The 17054-nt window shown below is 43.0% G+C and overlaps 1 protein-coding gene across 1 annotated transcript; it reads right to left on the bottom strand.

Moving 5' to 3' along the window:
• Positions 1-661: 661 nt before the first annotated feature.
• Positions 662-1708, bottom strand: LOC144825066 (protein Mis18-alpha-like). The gene has a single exon (XM_078683975.1). It carries the CDS (start codon positions 1649-1651, stop codon positions 1064-1066), a length of 588 nt encoding a protein of 195 aa, XP_078540101.1. The 5' UTR covers positions 1652-1708; the 3' UTR covers positions 662-1063.
• Between the last annotated feature and the right edge of the window lie 15346 nt (positions 1709-17054).

Below are 17054 nucleotides of genomic sequence, written 5' to 3'. Positions count from 1 at the left end.
TTTCTATCAAGCCAGTTAAATGGAGGCAGTTGAACAGAAAAAAAGTCCCTAGGCGGACGCAGACAAGTCCTAGGGCTGATCTCCAGAGCCCACAAAGTACATACACATATAAGTATATACTAAAGTATAGACAAGAGGTCTCGAATGCTCGGCCTAAAAAGTGCTATGACACTACCATCTCTTGTCCCTTCACAGTGTTTATTTTCCTTCTGTCTGGAGGGGGAGAATAAACAGGGAAGGAAGGGCAGGTGTGGCGGGAGAAGAAAGCGGCGATGTGGAGAGAAGGTAAAATAGCTATATGGCGCAGTACTCTTTTTCAGAAGAAATACATGAATCACAGCATGAGCAGTGGAATGACACTAATCAAACATAATTAGTCTGTGCTTGGTCCGTGCGCCACAGGAAATAAAGAAGTGATGCATGGCAAGTGCTGCCTAATTAGAAGACAACAAAAAAGAGTGACAATGATGTCAATGAGTAGTGATGATGATGAGTGGAATTTGTAAAGCGCACGGATGCTCCTAGGAGTGTCCCAGAGAAAGTATTCTAGTAATGCAATGAAGACTGAGTGAAAAACAAACATAAAAAAAGTTTCAAAAGTTGGATATGCTGATAGCGATTGGAGACAAAATGATGATGCTTCGCTGATGGACAGTTTCATCAGTTTTATAAAGATGCCTTTATTGATAAACAAAGGGGTAGGTAAAAGTAACATCTGAACTAAAGTAACAGCAAACGGGAATGACAATTCCAACATGGCCAGCAGTTGCCATAAGGAAACACTCCGTGACATTTTGTGCCCTTATTTAATGGGAAAAAAATGCAAAAGAATGTTCTAGGTCCTAAAAAGAAAAGGACATTTCCAGCTGGATGATGTCAATTTAGCTTTGCGCACTTTTCTTAACCTTTTAACGTTTCTACTACCATTGACTTCATGGACAAGTAGAAGTTTGTAAGGCTGGATGCACCAAGTTAACAGCTCCGGGGTCGTTACGAAGACAACTTTCCACTCAGGTAGGCAGTAACCTCATCAGAACACCTGTGCGTTTTAGTTCAACCTTTGTTATGACATTTCAGCTTCAAGAGCGGAAATTTGGTTCTGCAACGCTTTCAGCACTGCATTTGCCTTCTCCAGCTCCTTTTCCAAGTCAGCCCGCTTCTCCAAGGTAAGAGGTTCGTCTTCCTCAGGTACTTCTTGCAAGGTTGTTTGGCCTATAGCATAGCTCTCGATTGCATGAACATCGAGGCAGTAGAGGTCTCGTTTGAAATCAAGATGCTTTGGTGTGGACTTGTACACCTTCCCAATGCATGTGGAGCAACCGGAGCAAAACAAGCTTTCAATCATGCAACATTTGTCTCGAGGAGCTGTAGACACTTTTTGTTCTTTACCGTTAACAACAAACGGCGATACAACTTTTAGGATCACGGACTGGTCCTCCACGTCACTCTGCATCCAGCCAGCGGAGTCGCCCAGGGCTCGCTTGCAGACGCTGCAGAGGAATACCAGAGGCGGATCTCCAGGAGAGGTCCGGCCGCTCTCCTCCTTCATCTTACTCGTGTCAGTGGATTCCAGGGCCAAGTTGCTGTTCTCCCCATTGCAGACTAAACCCAAACGGGAGGAGTCTCCCATTGTCCTGTTCAAACCCTCCATAGTCTTTAGGATGCTACTGGCTTTGGTCGGAGATCGAGCCTCAATAACGTGCACACGCCTCGCTTACTGACTTAGTGAAAACGTGGCGGCCATCTTGGAGGAGAGTACTGTTCAATAAGCAATGGACGGGAGTCCAAGTTCATTACTGAACATAGGACTCGTCTCGCAAGCGAGAGCACTTGCGCTAGCGCGTGTTCACGCAGGCCAGACCGGAAGAAAAAATAAATCAAGATTCACATTACATTTTATTTCCGTGCTCGGCTCGTGTTTGGGTTTCTAGAGCAAGCATGCCAACAAACCCGATTCGGTTGGGAGATTCTATTTTGGTAAGCCAAAAATCGCTTAATCTAGACTATCTTCTGCCTTAAATATTCTCTGGCTCAGTGGAAGTCAATGAGGGGAAAATACATTCTCCCGATTTTTATTTCAAAATCTCCCTCTTTTCATTTACAAAATGTTGGTATATTTGCTAGAGCCAGCCCAGGCCCCTGGCTATTGATTGGGCTCGGCCTCTCCCCTGAATTCTCTGGCAAGCCCACCATAGTTGCCAAGGTTTCAGATTGCCTATTTGTTACATTTTCATAATTTCAGTGTAATTATGAGTGCCATCCAACAACTATGAGTGACACTTTCTTGTGAGCGAAAATCAAGCAACGAAGAGGCAAACTAAACCAAAGAAAAGAGATAAACTTCAGAAATTACACCATTGTTGTAGTGTTACATGTTAAGTTGCTTCTCCTTTAATTATTTGATTCTACTTTAGAATCTGATGGATACCATGGAGTTAGGTTCTTCTGTAGTCAGTTATCTCTGGCTTCCTATCTTATACGTTGCTCTTCTCATGAGCTCTTACTTTACTTTATCTATTTATTGGTTACACCAATAAAACTTGCTTTGGATCATCACAAATTGTCTCCTGAGGTCTGAGTATAAATCTCCATGCTACAAATTGGTACCAGGAGTGGGGTACACAGCGTTTTGGAGCTACCTTCTATCAACGATGAATTGATCTTGCGACAAGGGCTCATCTCATTAATGTTTTGAGAGGACATCAAGGAATTATTATTCAAGAAGAAGAAATTATTTTTTTTTTCCTTTGGTCTCAACTTTTAACCATAGGGTTGAAAACAAGAGCACTCAAGACATTAAACTTTACCTCGTCAATACTGGAAGAAGCTTGACGTTGAAGGCGAGTCATTCTGAGGTTAGTCCAATTTTGGTTTATGTACTTTTTTGTGCATATTTTCTACCAAAGACTAACTCGCGATCATTAATGAGGCTAACATCTCGCCAAACGCCTCGCACTTCCATCGATTTGAATGATGCATAGCCAAAGCATTCCTCTCGTGCCTTCCATTGTATGAAGCTTAAGAACTTACCAAGCGTTCCAACTTGCTGCGTTTGTCCTCCTGTCAGCTTGTCGTCCTCACACAAACTGAATCCTGGGAACTCGTGACGTCATCACACACGTCGTTACACGCTCAACGGCCATATTGCTTTAGTAAAGAGGCATTTTCTTCATACCTCAAGCGGTAAAGATTGTCTGATTTTAAAAGAAGATAAAGCATCAACGGTGCGATACCTCATTCGGTGATTCGCCCACCAATTCCAGTTATTTACTTCAACAACAGTGACGGTGCGATATTTTGTTCGGTGATTCGCACACCAGTTCCAGTTGTTTACTTCAACAACAGTCATGAACTAACGATGTAAGACGGTAATTTAAACCTTGTTACTTCTAACTTAGAAGATACCCAATCTTGACTAAAACAGACGACACTCAATTTTGAGGTCTGACAAGGTGATTCACGCATTTCAGTTGTTTATTTTTTACAACAGTGACTGACTTAAATATTTTAGTGTTTTGCATGACAATCTGCTATATAATTACTTAAACCTTTTCTTTAAAATCTCATGGCTTCAAGTTAAGGTGTAATACAACGAGCGCCATTTCTGTTAAAACCTGGTAAACCTGAACTTAAGTGGTCAGAATGGCTTCGAGACTTTGAGAATTACCTCACCGCTATTGATGCGGATAAATATTCTCCTACAAGGAAATTAGCACTTTTAGTAAATCATTTGGGTACAGTTTTTGACAACTTACCAAGACACCCTGCACCCACTGCTGAAAATGCAGAATGGGATGTGTTTATTGAAGCTAAATTACGTATTGGCTAAACTATATTCTGATACCACCAGTGTTATGTTGGAGAGGTTTAATTTTGCAATGTGTAAACAGTCTAGTGAAGAATCAGTGGAGGATTACATAGCAACTTTGAGGGTTTTAGCTGAGAAATGTGAATTTGGCACTGGTATCGATACTTATATTAGGGACCAATTTGTGTTCTATTGTTTCTCCAAGAAAATTCAAGAACGTTTACTTACCTCACGTAGTCCCACTTTGGGCTGAAACAATTGACATAGCCAAGAGCATAGAAAGGTCAATTGTCACGTCCAAGGTATTAGCTAGTCAATCTAATCAAAACATGGGGTCTCCTGCACAAAATGTGACACAACCTACTACTACTACAGCTTTAGCATCAAATCAAAGTCTAGTTAATGAAGATAATACTGTGTGTGCTGTTAGTGGTAGACAAATGTATAACAAAAATAGGAATTTCAAAAATGAAACTCCAAGAGGACAGTTGGTATGTTTCCGGTGTGGGTCTAGGAACCATATCGGGAACAATTCTAATTACCCTGCTTTAGGAAAAAGATGCACAAGGTGTTAAAAGATTGGTCACTTTCAAGGAGCTTGCAGGAGTAATCTCAATTCAAATTTAAATAAGGTTAGAATTTCCAGCATATCCTTAGAAACACAAGAGGTACAAGATTGCACTACACAATTAGCGAATGTTGTAGTTACTGTAGAAGTTCCTGAGTCTTTGGACAAGCCTATCAAGGGACCTTTTGTGGATTTTAATATTGATGGCAGAGTTATTTTGACTCAGGGGCCCCTGTTACTATCCTCGCAGGTTGTACATTCTACAAGTTATAGCCAAAACACATGACACTCATTGATCCTGACATAAATCCCAAAGCATTTGGAGAGCAGGATATAGATCTTTTGGGATAATTTTTAGAAATAGTGGAATGTTTGGGCAGGTCTATAAGATCAAAAGTCTACGTTGCCATTAAAGTTAGAGACATAATAGGCTGGAAGGATCTAGCTTTGTTAGGCATTGAAATACGTCCTGCCAGGGACTAGATCCACCTATTGTACTTGGCAATCTTCCTGTACTTGGTAGTGATATTCTAGCCATAAATCAACCTGACGCGGATGTTAGAAACCTTGTAAAGTCTTTTCCTGAGGTGTTCAAAAACAAAGTGGGTACTGTTAAAGGATATGAACATAAAATACAATTAAAACATAATGATGTCCCAATAATACATTAAGTCAGACCTGTATCTCTTTCAGTTAGAGATGATTTAAAAACCCTACTTGATAATCTACAAGCTGAGGGCTTAATTTCTCCCATTAACTCATCTGAATGGATTTCTCTGGTGGTTTTGTGGAAAAAAAGAAACCGAGAATTGAGGCTATGTGTGGATTTACATTCATTGAATCAAAATATCTTGGTGGACTGCCATCCACTACCCCTTATACATGAGATGTGAGCAAAAATTGGGAAATCTAAGTTTTTTTCCACCATAGACCTACATTCCGCGTACCATCAAATCCAACTCACTGTAGACTGTCAAGCACTTACTGCTTTTGTAACTCCATTTGGAGCATTTAAATATTTGAGGCTGCCAATTGGACTTGCGTCAGCTGCAAGTGTTTTTCAAAAGCTTATGGATAATCTCTTCAGTGAATTTACACAAGTACAGGCATACCAAGATGACGTTCTGATTCACACAGAGACTAAAGAAGAACACATGCAGATTCTCAAAAAGGTTTTAAGCATTTTACAAAGCAAAGGTATGACTGTGAAAGAAAACAAATGTAAGTTGCTGGTTGATAACATGAATATTTAAGTCATAACATCTCAAGTAAGGGGATCAAACCAGAGTTTTTCTAATATAGAAGCAATACAAAAAGCACCTCCACCAACAGACGAAGATGCATTGCGTTCATTCCTTGGGTTATGCGAATACTATGCGAGGTTTGTTCCTGGATATGAACAATTAGTATCTTTGTTGTGTGGTAATGGTCTAGGGAAATCATCTGAAAGATTGGTAAGACTTCTCTCTAAGCTACAAGAATACAATCTTAATATTAAATATATTCAAGGGGGTGAAAACATCTGTGCGGACTGTTTGTCTCGCATCCCTCTGCTCGACAATAGTGAAGGTGAAGATGAATTTCATAAACATTGTGTAGTTGGTCTAATAGATGCTGTCTCCGAATGCAATGGAAGCATTTCACAAGAGGAATGGGCTAATGCTATGGAAAATGACAAAACTCTCAAGAGAGTAAAGATTTACATCAATGGTAAATGGCCTAACAGCAAGAAACTAAGTGATGATGTGAAATGTTTTGCACAAATTAGTGAACAATTATCCTTTGAAAATGGAGTCTGTGAAAGGAATGGTTTGTCTGTCCCTCCCACGTCCCTTAGAGAAAAGATCATAGAATTGCCCTTCAATGTCATTTAGGCATCTCTGAAACTTGCAAGACACTTAATAGTATATATTGGTGGCCAAACATGGACAAACAAGTAGCTTCCTTCATTAACAACTGCCCAAGTTGTATTATTTCAGATAAACATTGGAAAGTCCATACTAAACCTTTGATTACTGGCCCTTTTCCAGAACCTCCTTGGGATAAAATTGCTATTGACTTTTCAGGACCTTTTACATTATTACCTCTGGATAAGAGATACTGCATAGTTGCTATAGACTACCACTCCCAATGGATATATTATTCATTTGTAGAAGCAGCCACCTCAGCAAATGCTATTTGTTTTCTTAAAAATATTTTTAAAATAGAAGGCACTCCTAACACATTGTCACTGATAATGGTCAACATTTCATTTCTCAACAATTCACTAATTTCCTCAAATATGCTGAAATAAAACACTGCCGTATTGCTCTTTACAGTCCCTCTTCGAATGGCCTTGTTGAGAGGGCTAATCGCTTTCTCAAAGAAGGAGTACAAACTGCTGTTGCAACAAATGTTGATATAGGTGAGTTTTTACAAAATAAATGGCAACAGCAAGAAACTAAGTGATGATGTGAAATGTTTTGCACAATTATGATGGATCCTTCACACATCATGATCCATTGCTTAAGATAAATGATTGGGTAATCATTAAAAAACCTGTTAAAGTTTGTAAAGGACATTCTATGTTTAGTTCACCGGTTAAAATTGAAAAGGTTACCTAATCTTCTGTATTTTTACGAAACAGAGGGTGGTGGAACTGGAGTGACACCTTTCAAAGCTCTTAGAGGCAGAGAAGCTAAATCCAAATTGATGCTTCAGTGGTTTGGTGACTTAACTGTAGTCTCTGATTTAATTGTTAAAAGAAATACCAAAACCAATTTCCAAGAAGTCAAATCTAGAGTGGATCATAAACAGAAATTACAAAAACAAAGTTATGATGGATCCTTCACACATCATGATCCATTGCTTAAGATAAATGATTGGGTAATCATTAAAAAACGTTTAAAGTTTGTAAAGGACATTCTATGTTTAGTTCACCGGTTAAAATTGAAAAGGTTACTAAATCTTCTGTATTTTTACAAAACAGAGGGTGGTGGAACAAAAATAATGTGGTGAAAGTTTCCGAGAAACAAGTTGAGGTATTTGAGAAAATGTATGCTAACAGATTTTATGAAGAAAATGACAACGGGTTTATTTTTGGACCTAATTTACTTAAGGAAAATAATGCAACTAATGTTATGATTAATCCTGTTACAAATTTATCTGTCAACTTACCTGTTCAATCTTCAGTTACTCATGATACAACATTTCTGCGTACCCATCGTACGTGCAAAGCACCACAAAGATTCAATGACTACATATCGTATTAATGCTTGTATATATATATTTTATTTATTCATTTACTTACTTATTTTTATTTTTTCGTTATATGGGGTATGTAGTATTACATGTTAAGTTGCTTCTCCTTTAATTATTTGATTATACTTTAGAATCTGATGGATGTCATGGAGTTAGGTTCTTCTGTAGTCAGTTATCTCTGTCTTCTTATCTTATACGTTGCTCTTCTCATGAGCTCCTACTTTACTTTATCTATTTATTGGTTACACCAATAAAACTTAATTTGGATCATCACAAATTGTCTCCTGAGGTCTGTGTATAAATCCCCATGCTACAATTGTGTTCAATGGCAAGCTTTATAAACATCTTGAAACTGCTGGCAAACCACTGACATGTAAGGTCACTAATGTACCCTCCTTTCATAGATGAATGTACTGTAAAGCAATTGTGGCACCATGATATTAAACAATAGTCAATATTCCCGCACACCAACAACGATTCAGTTCTGCTTTCCTCTGCTACTACTCACACACCAACATCTGCTGTCCAGATAGCATTAACCAATGAGGCTTCTTAATGTAAGAGAGCATTTCCCATCTATAACTTTAATGTAGCTTTTCTGTTAAGGTTTTTGTAGAGGTATTTGCACATGCACTTACCCGAAGGTGATTGGCCAACTAAAATAGAGAAAGAATAAGAAAATGTTGACCTTTTTCAGGCACATCTTTGCCCCTGTCCCCCACACACTGATTCTGAACCCCATTCACTCAGTTGGCAATACTGTGTGATAGACAACTGTGCAAACAAGTGACTGTCAACCTGAGCCAGCAGAGAGCGTGGGGTGAGCTGCGGATAATTGGGATTTTGATAGCATGCACAGCTGTTTGCAGGACTACACTTGGTTTAGATGGTGCACCCCAGAATGCAGTACTGCAGGCCGTTTTGAGTCTGTGGTCTCCTCTGACAAGGTGGTTGCGCAGCTGGGCTCTGTGGTTCATGCAATAGGCAGGGCTGCTGTAGGTGTGAATGTTCTAACTGGTAAAATAATGGGCTTCTATGGTCAGTGACACCTTGTTCTGAAATGTGCAAAGAAAAGCATGCTAAATATATATATCCACCATGAAAAGGCCCAGCCATTCAAATGTTCAAGCCATTCAAACATCAGAACAACTAGAGAGTAAGGAAAAATAGAAAGGCTACTTGTCCTTTCCCCTGCCTAATAATTGAATAAATAAAGTGGACAAGTCCTTGGTAGGTGTAGAGGTCCTAGTTCTTGACCTGTACCTATGCAGAAGGAGCGCAAACCACAGATCGTTGTTTAAGGAAACACCTCACCCACATACCTAGTAGGTGGCATGCTTCATCATCGGGCCAAGCTGGATTACCGAGTGCAATCCAGCTGTGCTTCCATGCCTGAACTACAGTGGAGTGGGTTGTCATGTAGAACGTGCAAAGTGTTATGTGAAGTGAAACTATGTGCTAAAAATATCTCTAGGAAATACCTGTATGAAAGTTTTAATGGAAGGGTCCTAGGACCCCAATGTTACGCCCATTTCTGACCATTTGTCTTGGGCTATAAACCATTGTCACCTACGTTGTAGCCCGGATCCTGCCGGTTTATAGACAAACGGTCAGAAATGGGCGTAACATTGTTAGATCGGATCCTTGAGGCAGCTCTTGCTAACAGAGTCAAAGTACTCGCTGCATAGGCTCTGTAAGTAACAAGATCCCCCCACACTCACAGCACACTTTAGGGTGTGTGCTGATATTCACACCACAGTGACCCCTTTTCCTTTGGGTCACGCACTTTCAGTTGGTCCGAACGAAAGCCTTTTGAACATTTCTGAAGGCTGAAACTATTAGACCTATAATTTTTAAAGAGATACATAGGTTCATTTTAAAACCTCTAGTGTATCCCGACAATGTTTTTTACCTATGTCCTAGGACCCGTCCATTAAAACTTTCATAAGGGTATTTCCAAGAGATATTTTTAGCACGTAGTTTCACTTCACATAGCTTTTTGCACTTTCTACACGACAACCTGCTCCGCTGTAGTTCAGGTGTGGAAGCACAGCTGGATTGCACTCGGTAATCCAGCTGGGCCCTGATGATGAAGCATGCCACTTACTAGGTAGGTGGGTGAGAGGTTTCCTTAAACAACGATCTGTTGTATGCACTCATTCTGCATAGGTACAGGTCAAGAACTAGGACCTCTACACTTACCAAGGACTTGTCCACTTTGTTTATTCAATCCATTCAAACTACACTAATTTGACGTTATTTGAACTGAAACATGGTTAATTACGGTCAGGCCCACATATGTCTACGTCTGTCCATGATGGCTATAAGACTGCAGCCATAAATCATAGTTGTGATGGAACTGTTGTAATTCTATTTAAGGATGATATCAGCTGCATGTTAACGCACAAGTTGGCATCTGATGAGTAGTTGAAAACGTAGAATTTGTAGTTTGTAGATGCCATACAGATACTAACTTTTCTCTGAGCTGCCTTCTGGTCTAACATCCCCTGGGGGAATGCATCAATAGACTTGATTTTGTTTTATGTGCGGCCAGCTCAGAAGCCTTCACTGAGACATTGTCCCAGTCACAGATCAGAGAGCACCAGTGGAGAATGACTATGTGGAGCCTGCTGTTCGTGGTGCTTTTAATTGTGTCCTAAATACAGGGCCCTGACCCAGGCGCAAGTGACTGCAGCTTGTTGACTTTTAGTCAGCAAGATTAATACAAAGCAGTCCATGCTGGCTAAAGTCTAGGAGGCTGGAACGAAAGTGAATAGAGAGAGTGGAAACCGTGCATCATACCTGCTTATCTCAGCCCACCAGCGCGACAACCACTGAGCACTTTGCGATTCTGGTATAATGTTAGCTCTTCCACTGGTTGCTGTTAGACCGACCCGTCATGGTGTAAAAGCTCGACCTGCTCAACAGCACATAGCAGCATGCACCAATGGGTCTGGCAGTGACAAGAGAGGTGCTTCTTGTCTGCTCTGGTGGCGGACGGCAGAGGCCCAGCAAAGGAAAATTAAGCTGCTGCCTGCCGCCTCAATGACTGCTGCTTCAGGTCACCAATCAAGCAATGCAGTGAATTAATTAGAAACATAATTGAGCCCGCTCCCCGTGCCTCAAGTGTCCTGGCCTTGCCCCGCCCACTAGTAACTTTTGTCTCCTCTCTGCAAATGAACAATGTTGCAGTCACGTGACGTGAATGCCACCACAGCTCTGCAGCCAGCGAGCAAAGCTTTGAGCTCAGCCTGGAAATGCAACCGGACCCACGCATGACATTTGATGTAAACTTTGTAATTAGAAATGCAATATCAGGAGGGCAAAGCAGTACACTGTGCAGTACAGTACACTGCACAGTGTACTTGCAAACACTCTGCAGCTGCCAAAGCAGAACGCGACCCGTCATTCTTTGCTCAGAGTGCAATAGCAGTGCTCCCGTTTCCAGCATCACTGCAACTTCAATAGGCGCTGTAAATGCGGATCACCACTCTAAAATGTGTTAGTTTAATGCCTGATCCGTGGTACTTGGCAGAGCTGGCCAACCTCTAAGGGACACATACAAACCCCCACTTCCATGCCCTAAAAAACGGCCCACAGGTGGCCTTCAGACTGGTGCCCAACTGCCCACCTTACCAGACCAACCTTGTCTCAAAGTGTAACATGGTAACTGCTGGCTGCACTCTTAAGGGCAACACTCAACAACAGTAGCAGCCGGCATGGGTCGCAGGGGGGGGGGGGCCGGCGCGGGGTCGCGTGGGGAGGGGGTGTCAATAATTTGAAAAAAATAATTTAAGCCTACCTTTCCACAGGCCCCGGGTCCTGCGTCTTCAATGCTCCTGCTCTCCTGCCTCCAAAAAACAGGAAGCAGGCAGCCTCCCTCCTCTCGTTAAGACGCTTCCCAGCCAGGGTCTGTAAGGCATTGGCATGTTTTCCATGTATGCTGCAATGCAGCCTACATGGAGAAGGGCAGAGTGCAGATGACTGATTTGGACGGCCCGAGAGGGCCGACCAAACAGTCTTTGCGCACTCAGGAGTGGGCAAACCACTCCAGTCCTGCCTGAACAGCTCTGCCCACCCGCCCCCAATGTGCAAATAAACCTAAAATGGTAATAACCAAAATGTATTACCATTTTATGTTTTGAATTTCTCACACTGCGAGAAAGCGTGGGGCGACGCTCCTCCTCCCTAGTGGAGGAGCCGACCCTGCTCAACAACACTCCCACAAACCACTAACCCAAAAGCATACACCTTATTGTCACAAATCAAACTGTTAATTTGTACCACTATTTTCTACCGTTCACAAAAAAAATGTGCGTGGCATAAATTGGCATGTATTATGAGGCAAAATATTTGCCCTCTCCTTGTCACGGCAGGTATCTGGTTTGGGACTTTTGAAAAACAACTTTAGGCTTCAATTATGAGTAAGGCTCCTTGTTTTCCATTTTTACAGATTTTTACAGATGAATACAGACAGAAATCAATGTGTTTTCTGTCTGCATTTATCTTTAAACGTGGATAAATACAGAAATGTTTGCAGCTTTTAAGTGACTCTCTGTGCTATCTTTCGTGCATTGAAGCCCAACGCTGAGTGGATGGACAGCAAGGGAAATTAGCAAACAGGAGGAAATTTCTTAAAATACCGCCATGTGTCAATACACATTTGTTGTATAATGCTAGTATTTACCAGTGCATGTATCCTTATGTAATATATGGCAGCTTAAATATCTATATAAAACGACAGACATCAAATTATGAGTGAGCGTCTATCCGTTAAGTAAATATGGAAATGTACAGCTTTACACCTTCATTTATACACAAAATACAAAATAAATATGCATAAATACCGATAAAATGGTCAAAAAATAAATATGCATAAATACAGACGGAAAACCTGCAGATATTTACCAGAGGGAAAAGGCCCAGAAAATACCAAGACGTGCGGGTTTTGATGCAGTAAACACCAACATCTCAAACTGATCTCTACCACAGCAGAACAAGCATTTACAATGCAATGGTTTTGCCTTTGTTAAAGTTAGAGCTATTGGCATTGCTCTTGACATTATTTTTATTTATGTTTTTTTTAACATAAATAAATGGCATTGTCATTTACAATGCCACTAGCTTTATCTCTCGCAAATGACACACACAAACACACACAGAGCCCCCCCACACACACACACAGAGCCCCCCACACACACAGCCACACAAAGCCCCCCACACACACAGCCACACAAAGCTTCCTACACACACAGCCACACAGAGCCCTCCACACACACCCACACAGCACAAGCGGGCAACAGGGGCACACGGAGGCACAAGCAAACCACTTCATAAAGATATACTGAACTCTAGCTACAAACTTTAATAGAGCCACCCGCGACCAACTGCATCAAAGAGATTAAATACAACCCAGCGTCCAAGGCAACCAATTTCTACGTACTGCAGATTTAATCCACAGCATCAAATAAAGCAGGTTCTCTCCCATGTCCAAGTTGAAAACCTTATTACAAGCCAGCAATGAGACAGTACAATTTAAGAGAACACTGAAATTTACCTGCAACCAAATTTCAGGAAACCATAGCTAAATAGTTTAATTCGGTAGCAGCAGATACAAAATAGCATGGCCAGTCTAGCACTGTACCTCAGGATACATGTAGGTCTCACACTATAAATTTGAGGGATTCTGTCCCCCTTGGACACGGCCGGCATGGTGCTGGTGGGGAACGACGGAGACGGCAGCGGGGCTAGGGCTGTGGAACGGGGCCGGGAAGCAGCGGAGGAAGATGAGGGAGGCAGGGGGGCGGGGTTACAGCAGAACGCGCAGAGCTTCTGAGAACTGTGACAGGAACTACACAAACCAGATCGCACATATGGACGTGGATACGCGCCACCGCTATAACCATGTTAGAGTCAGGCAAATGCTTTCTAGTTTGTCATTTTCTCCGTTAGTATAAGGGCGTGACCAATTAAACTGACAACCCGGCAGTTTTACCGCCTGACCTTGAGATGGCAGCCATCGACGATAGCTTGCACAGGCACCAGAAGAATGTTTATATAGAACAAAGAAACTTGCAAATGCCTTCCATCAGCGAGGCCAACCCAAAGCAACGACCGCGTTCCCGGCCAATCAGACACATTAACAGGAGGATGCATACCTCGCACTAGGCTCGCCAAGCGCTTCGAAACGCGGCCTCGGTTGAAATGCCCCGAACGCCAGCGTCTACACCACCCGGCCCGCTCTCCCTCCCAATGTCCCAAAAAACCTCCGCTCCTCGTCTCCTCCCGCCATCGCAGAACACCCGCAAGCAGACCCCCGAGCACAGCACTCACCGCAAACCGAGGGAAAAAAGGCAGCCAATCACCGCGCAGGTCGCCCGGCGAGCCTCCCGCAGCCTGAACCAATGGTAGCGCGGCTCCCGGGTGACGTCAGCGGTTGTTCCCTCGGCTTCTCCGCGGCCCCGGGGCTGCGGCGGTGATTTTCACGGGCAAAACGGCTGTGCACACGACGGCCGGAGCAGGAAGGCGGGCATCAGGAAACAAGCGGGAGGGGGCGGGAAAGGGGGAGGAGAGACGCAGCGCCATTGCGAGGCCAGCATCAGGAAACAAGGGGGAGGGGGCGGGAAAGGGGGGTGGAGAGACGCAGAAGTGCCGGCAATGCCGGACCAGATTCGGGGGCGTTCCCGGCTTTCGGCTGACGTCGCGTGACGTCGGCAAAAGCCAAAGAATCTCGGGAACGCCCCCGAATCTGGTCCGGCATTGACGGACAGGCCCCTCATCCAATGGCTATGCTCCATTTATGGAGCCAGCCAATAAATGACGAGGGCCGACCCAAACCCACACTACAGTTCTCATTAGGTTTTCGCCTGCGCGAAAAAGCTGTGCAGAGCGCAGCTTTCGCCAGGCAAAACCTAAAAACAAGTCATATACCCTGGGCCTGGCTCTTTGACCATAGTCCTCCTAGGCAGACTTAGGACTCACTCCTGCTCAGCACCAGGATACCCTCATGGGTAATAACAGGCAACATAACATAACATAACATAAAATAACATGTAAGCACAGTTACCTATTTGCAAATGGGGTGTGGTTGAGGAGGGCATGATTTGAAAGGAAGACTCTTGGACTAATTGTACAGTGGGGGGGGGGTGGCAGGATGCATGGCATGGCCTGTTGGTGCAGTCTGCAGAAATGTCTCCTTTTGAAAGAATCCATAAACCACTTTGTCTGGAGTAGTAAGAGCTATATATCTTCAGCATACCATAACACAGACAAAATGTACTTAGTTTAAAAAAATCCCCTGTAGATGATATCATGATGCAGTAAAGACTCCTTTCATGCCAGTGTTCCAGTGATTTCTTATACATTTGAGGGCATATACATACACCTGTATAGCAGGAAAAGGTTACTGAAGAAAGGAGCAGAACACCTTCCATTGCCCTTGGTCTTCCTCCATAAATCACAGGCATCTGTCTAGAGACGCTGTCAGGGTAGGGCAGGGAGGGAAAATGGAAGCACAGGAAGGGAGAGTGATTAGCTACAGGGGCTTTGGTGGCGGCAGGGCCGGACCGGCCGTAGCGGGTGTTTTCCCGGTGGGCCGGAAGGGGGCGGTCCGGCTTTGTTACCGTGGGCCGGTTTTGCAGCAGTGCTGCAATATCAGCCCCCTGTTACAAAAGAGCCAGCAGGGCTAAAGTGGCGGCCGAAGGGTGAAAGTGGTGGCAGAAGGACTAAAGTGGCGGCTGCAGTACTCCTCACTAGCACTCACCACCACTTCCCCGGTGGCTGGTCCAGCTGAATTGCCAGGGCTGGTTTGTGGTGCCAGTCCGGCTCTGGGTGGTGCCCCTATATATTCGGAAGAGGTTTTAGGGAATTTACATATTTTGGGCTTCAAGGATGACTAGAGAACCCTGTGTTGACCCCTGAGTTGGTGATGGTCAAGCCTTAGCTGTCATGCCCCGAGGAGTCTAGAATGACCCTGTCTGTTGGAGCGTGCCGTGCCAGTTGAAACACATCTGATGCTAAGTGAGGGCTCGCCTGGGAGGAGATGCATTGGAACCACCAAAGAGCCCCGGGGCGATGAACACTTCTTACGAAAATAGGAGACCTGGAACCCAAGGAGGCTCTAGGTGCCGCACTAGATCCGCACACTGAAACATTGCATAGACCTACTGACCTTTTTTGACTAGCACTTGCTATGCATCTATCCATGTGCACCCACCCAACAGGCATTAGTACATATTTACCTAATAGGCACTTCACTCACCAGACACATAGCTGCATTTAACTCGGGCAGGGATAGGAGCACTCACCTGATGCACATTTACACACTCACCCCACGCATACGTAAGACAGTATGTTACATGTTTGGGTGCTTTATAGCACAAATGCAGTGGTATAAAGCCCAGATTTCACAGGGAACTGTAAAACATTGAAAATATGTTATGGTCCCCTCTGAAATATAGATTGCATCATCCTAATGGAAGCACTAAAACCACTCTCCATGGCTTTATCTTTGTCAGAGCCATTAGGATTACGCAGCGTGGAAGACCAAATTATATGGCAAAGTTATCTATTTTATGTGGCAAAAACACAAATTATATGGCACATTTTCTGGTAGTATTATTTACAGCCATTATAGCTAGTAAACACTTTTTATGAAATATGCAAATTATTCAAACCATTTGACAAATGTGAAAAATTGGGTAGATTCTTAATTATGCTATATAAATTGCAGCCACAGAGCTCATAAATCCACTTTTACAATTGTTTCATTAACAATTTATTTGCAAAGTGTAAGCAAAACCGGAACATTCTAATTATAATCAGTGCCTATTTTTAACTGCACTTTGATGAAAATAGATGTTAACGCTACCTGAAACAAACATGTAAGATAAAAAAATCATAATGGGAAACATATAATAAAATCCTATATCGGAATCTCAGGTTTCTGGTAGCAGTTACCAACCACTCAGCTTTCGGCGTCATGGTTTATGATGCCACCATAGCTCTCAAGGCAATATAGGAACATAGTACAGTTACTCATTATATATATGATAGATAGATAGATAGATAGATAGATAGATAGATAGATAGATAGGTAGGTAGGTAGGTAGGTAGGTAGGTAGGTAGGTAGACAGACAGCCAGGTAGGTAGGTAGGTAGGCAGGCAGGCAGACAGACAGACAGACAGACAGACAGACAGAGAGAGAGAGAGAGAGAGAGAGATGGATAGATAGATACTTCACACCTTGTAGAGAAAGAAGCACAAATATCAGTTGTCAATCACGAACTCACAGATAAATATAGCTACAAACGCACTTCTTTCACACAAAAAACCTACACACGTGCAGACTGCAGGACGCGTTCCACATTCACACGCGAGCCTCCCTCCTGTTCATTGCATGATGTGCAAATCTGACACCAACGCGCGCTGTATTCACGC

This window comes from Lissotriton helveticus, chromosome 3_1 (genome assembly GCF_964261635.1).
Source record: "Lissotriton helveticus chromosome 3_1, aLisHel1.1, whole genome shotgun sequence".
NCBI lineage: Eukaryota > Metazoa > Chordata > Amphibia > Caudata > Salamandridae > Lissotriton > Lissotriton helveticus.
This window is presented reverse-complemented; position numbering and strand designations above follow the sequence as displayed.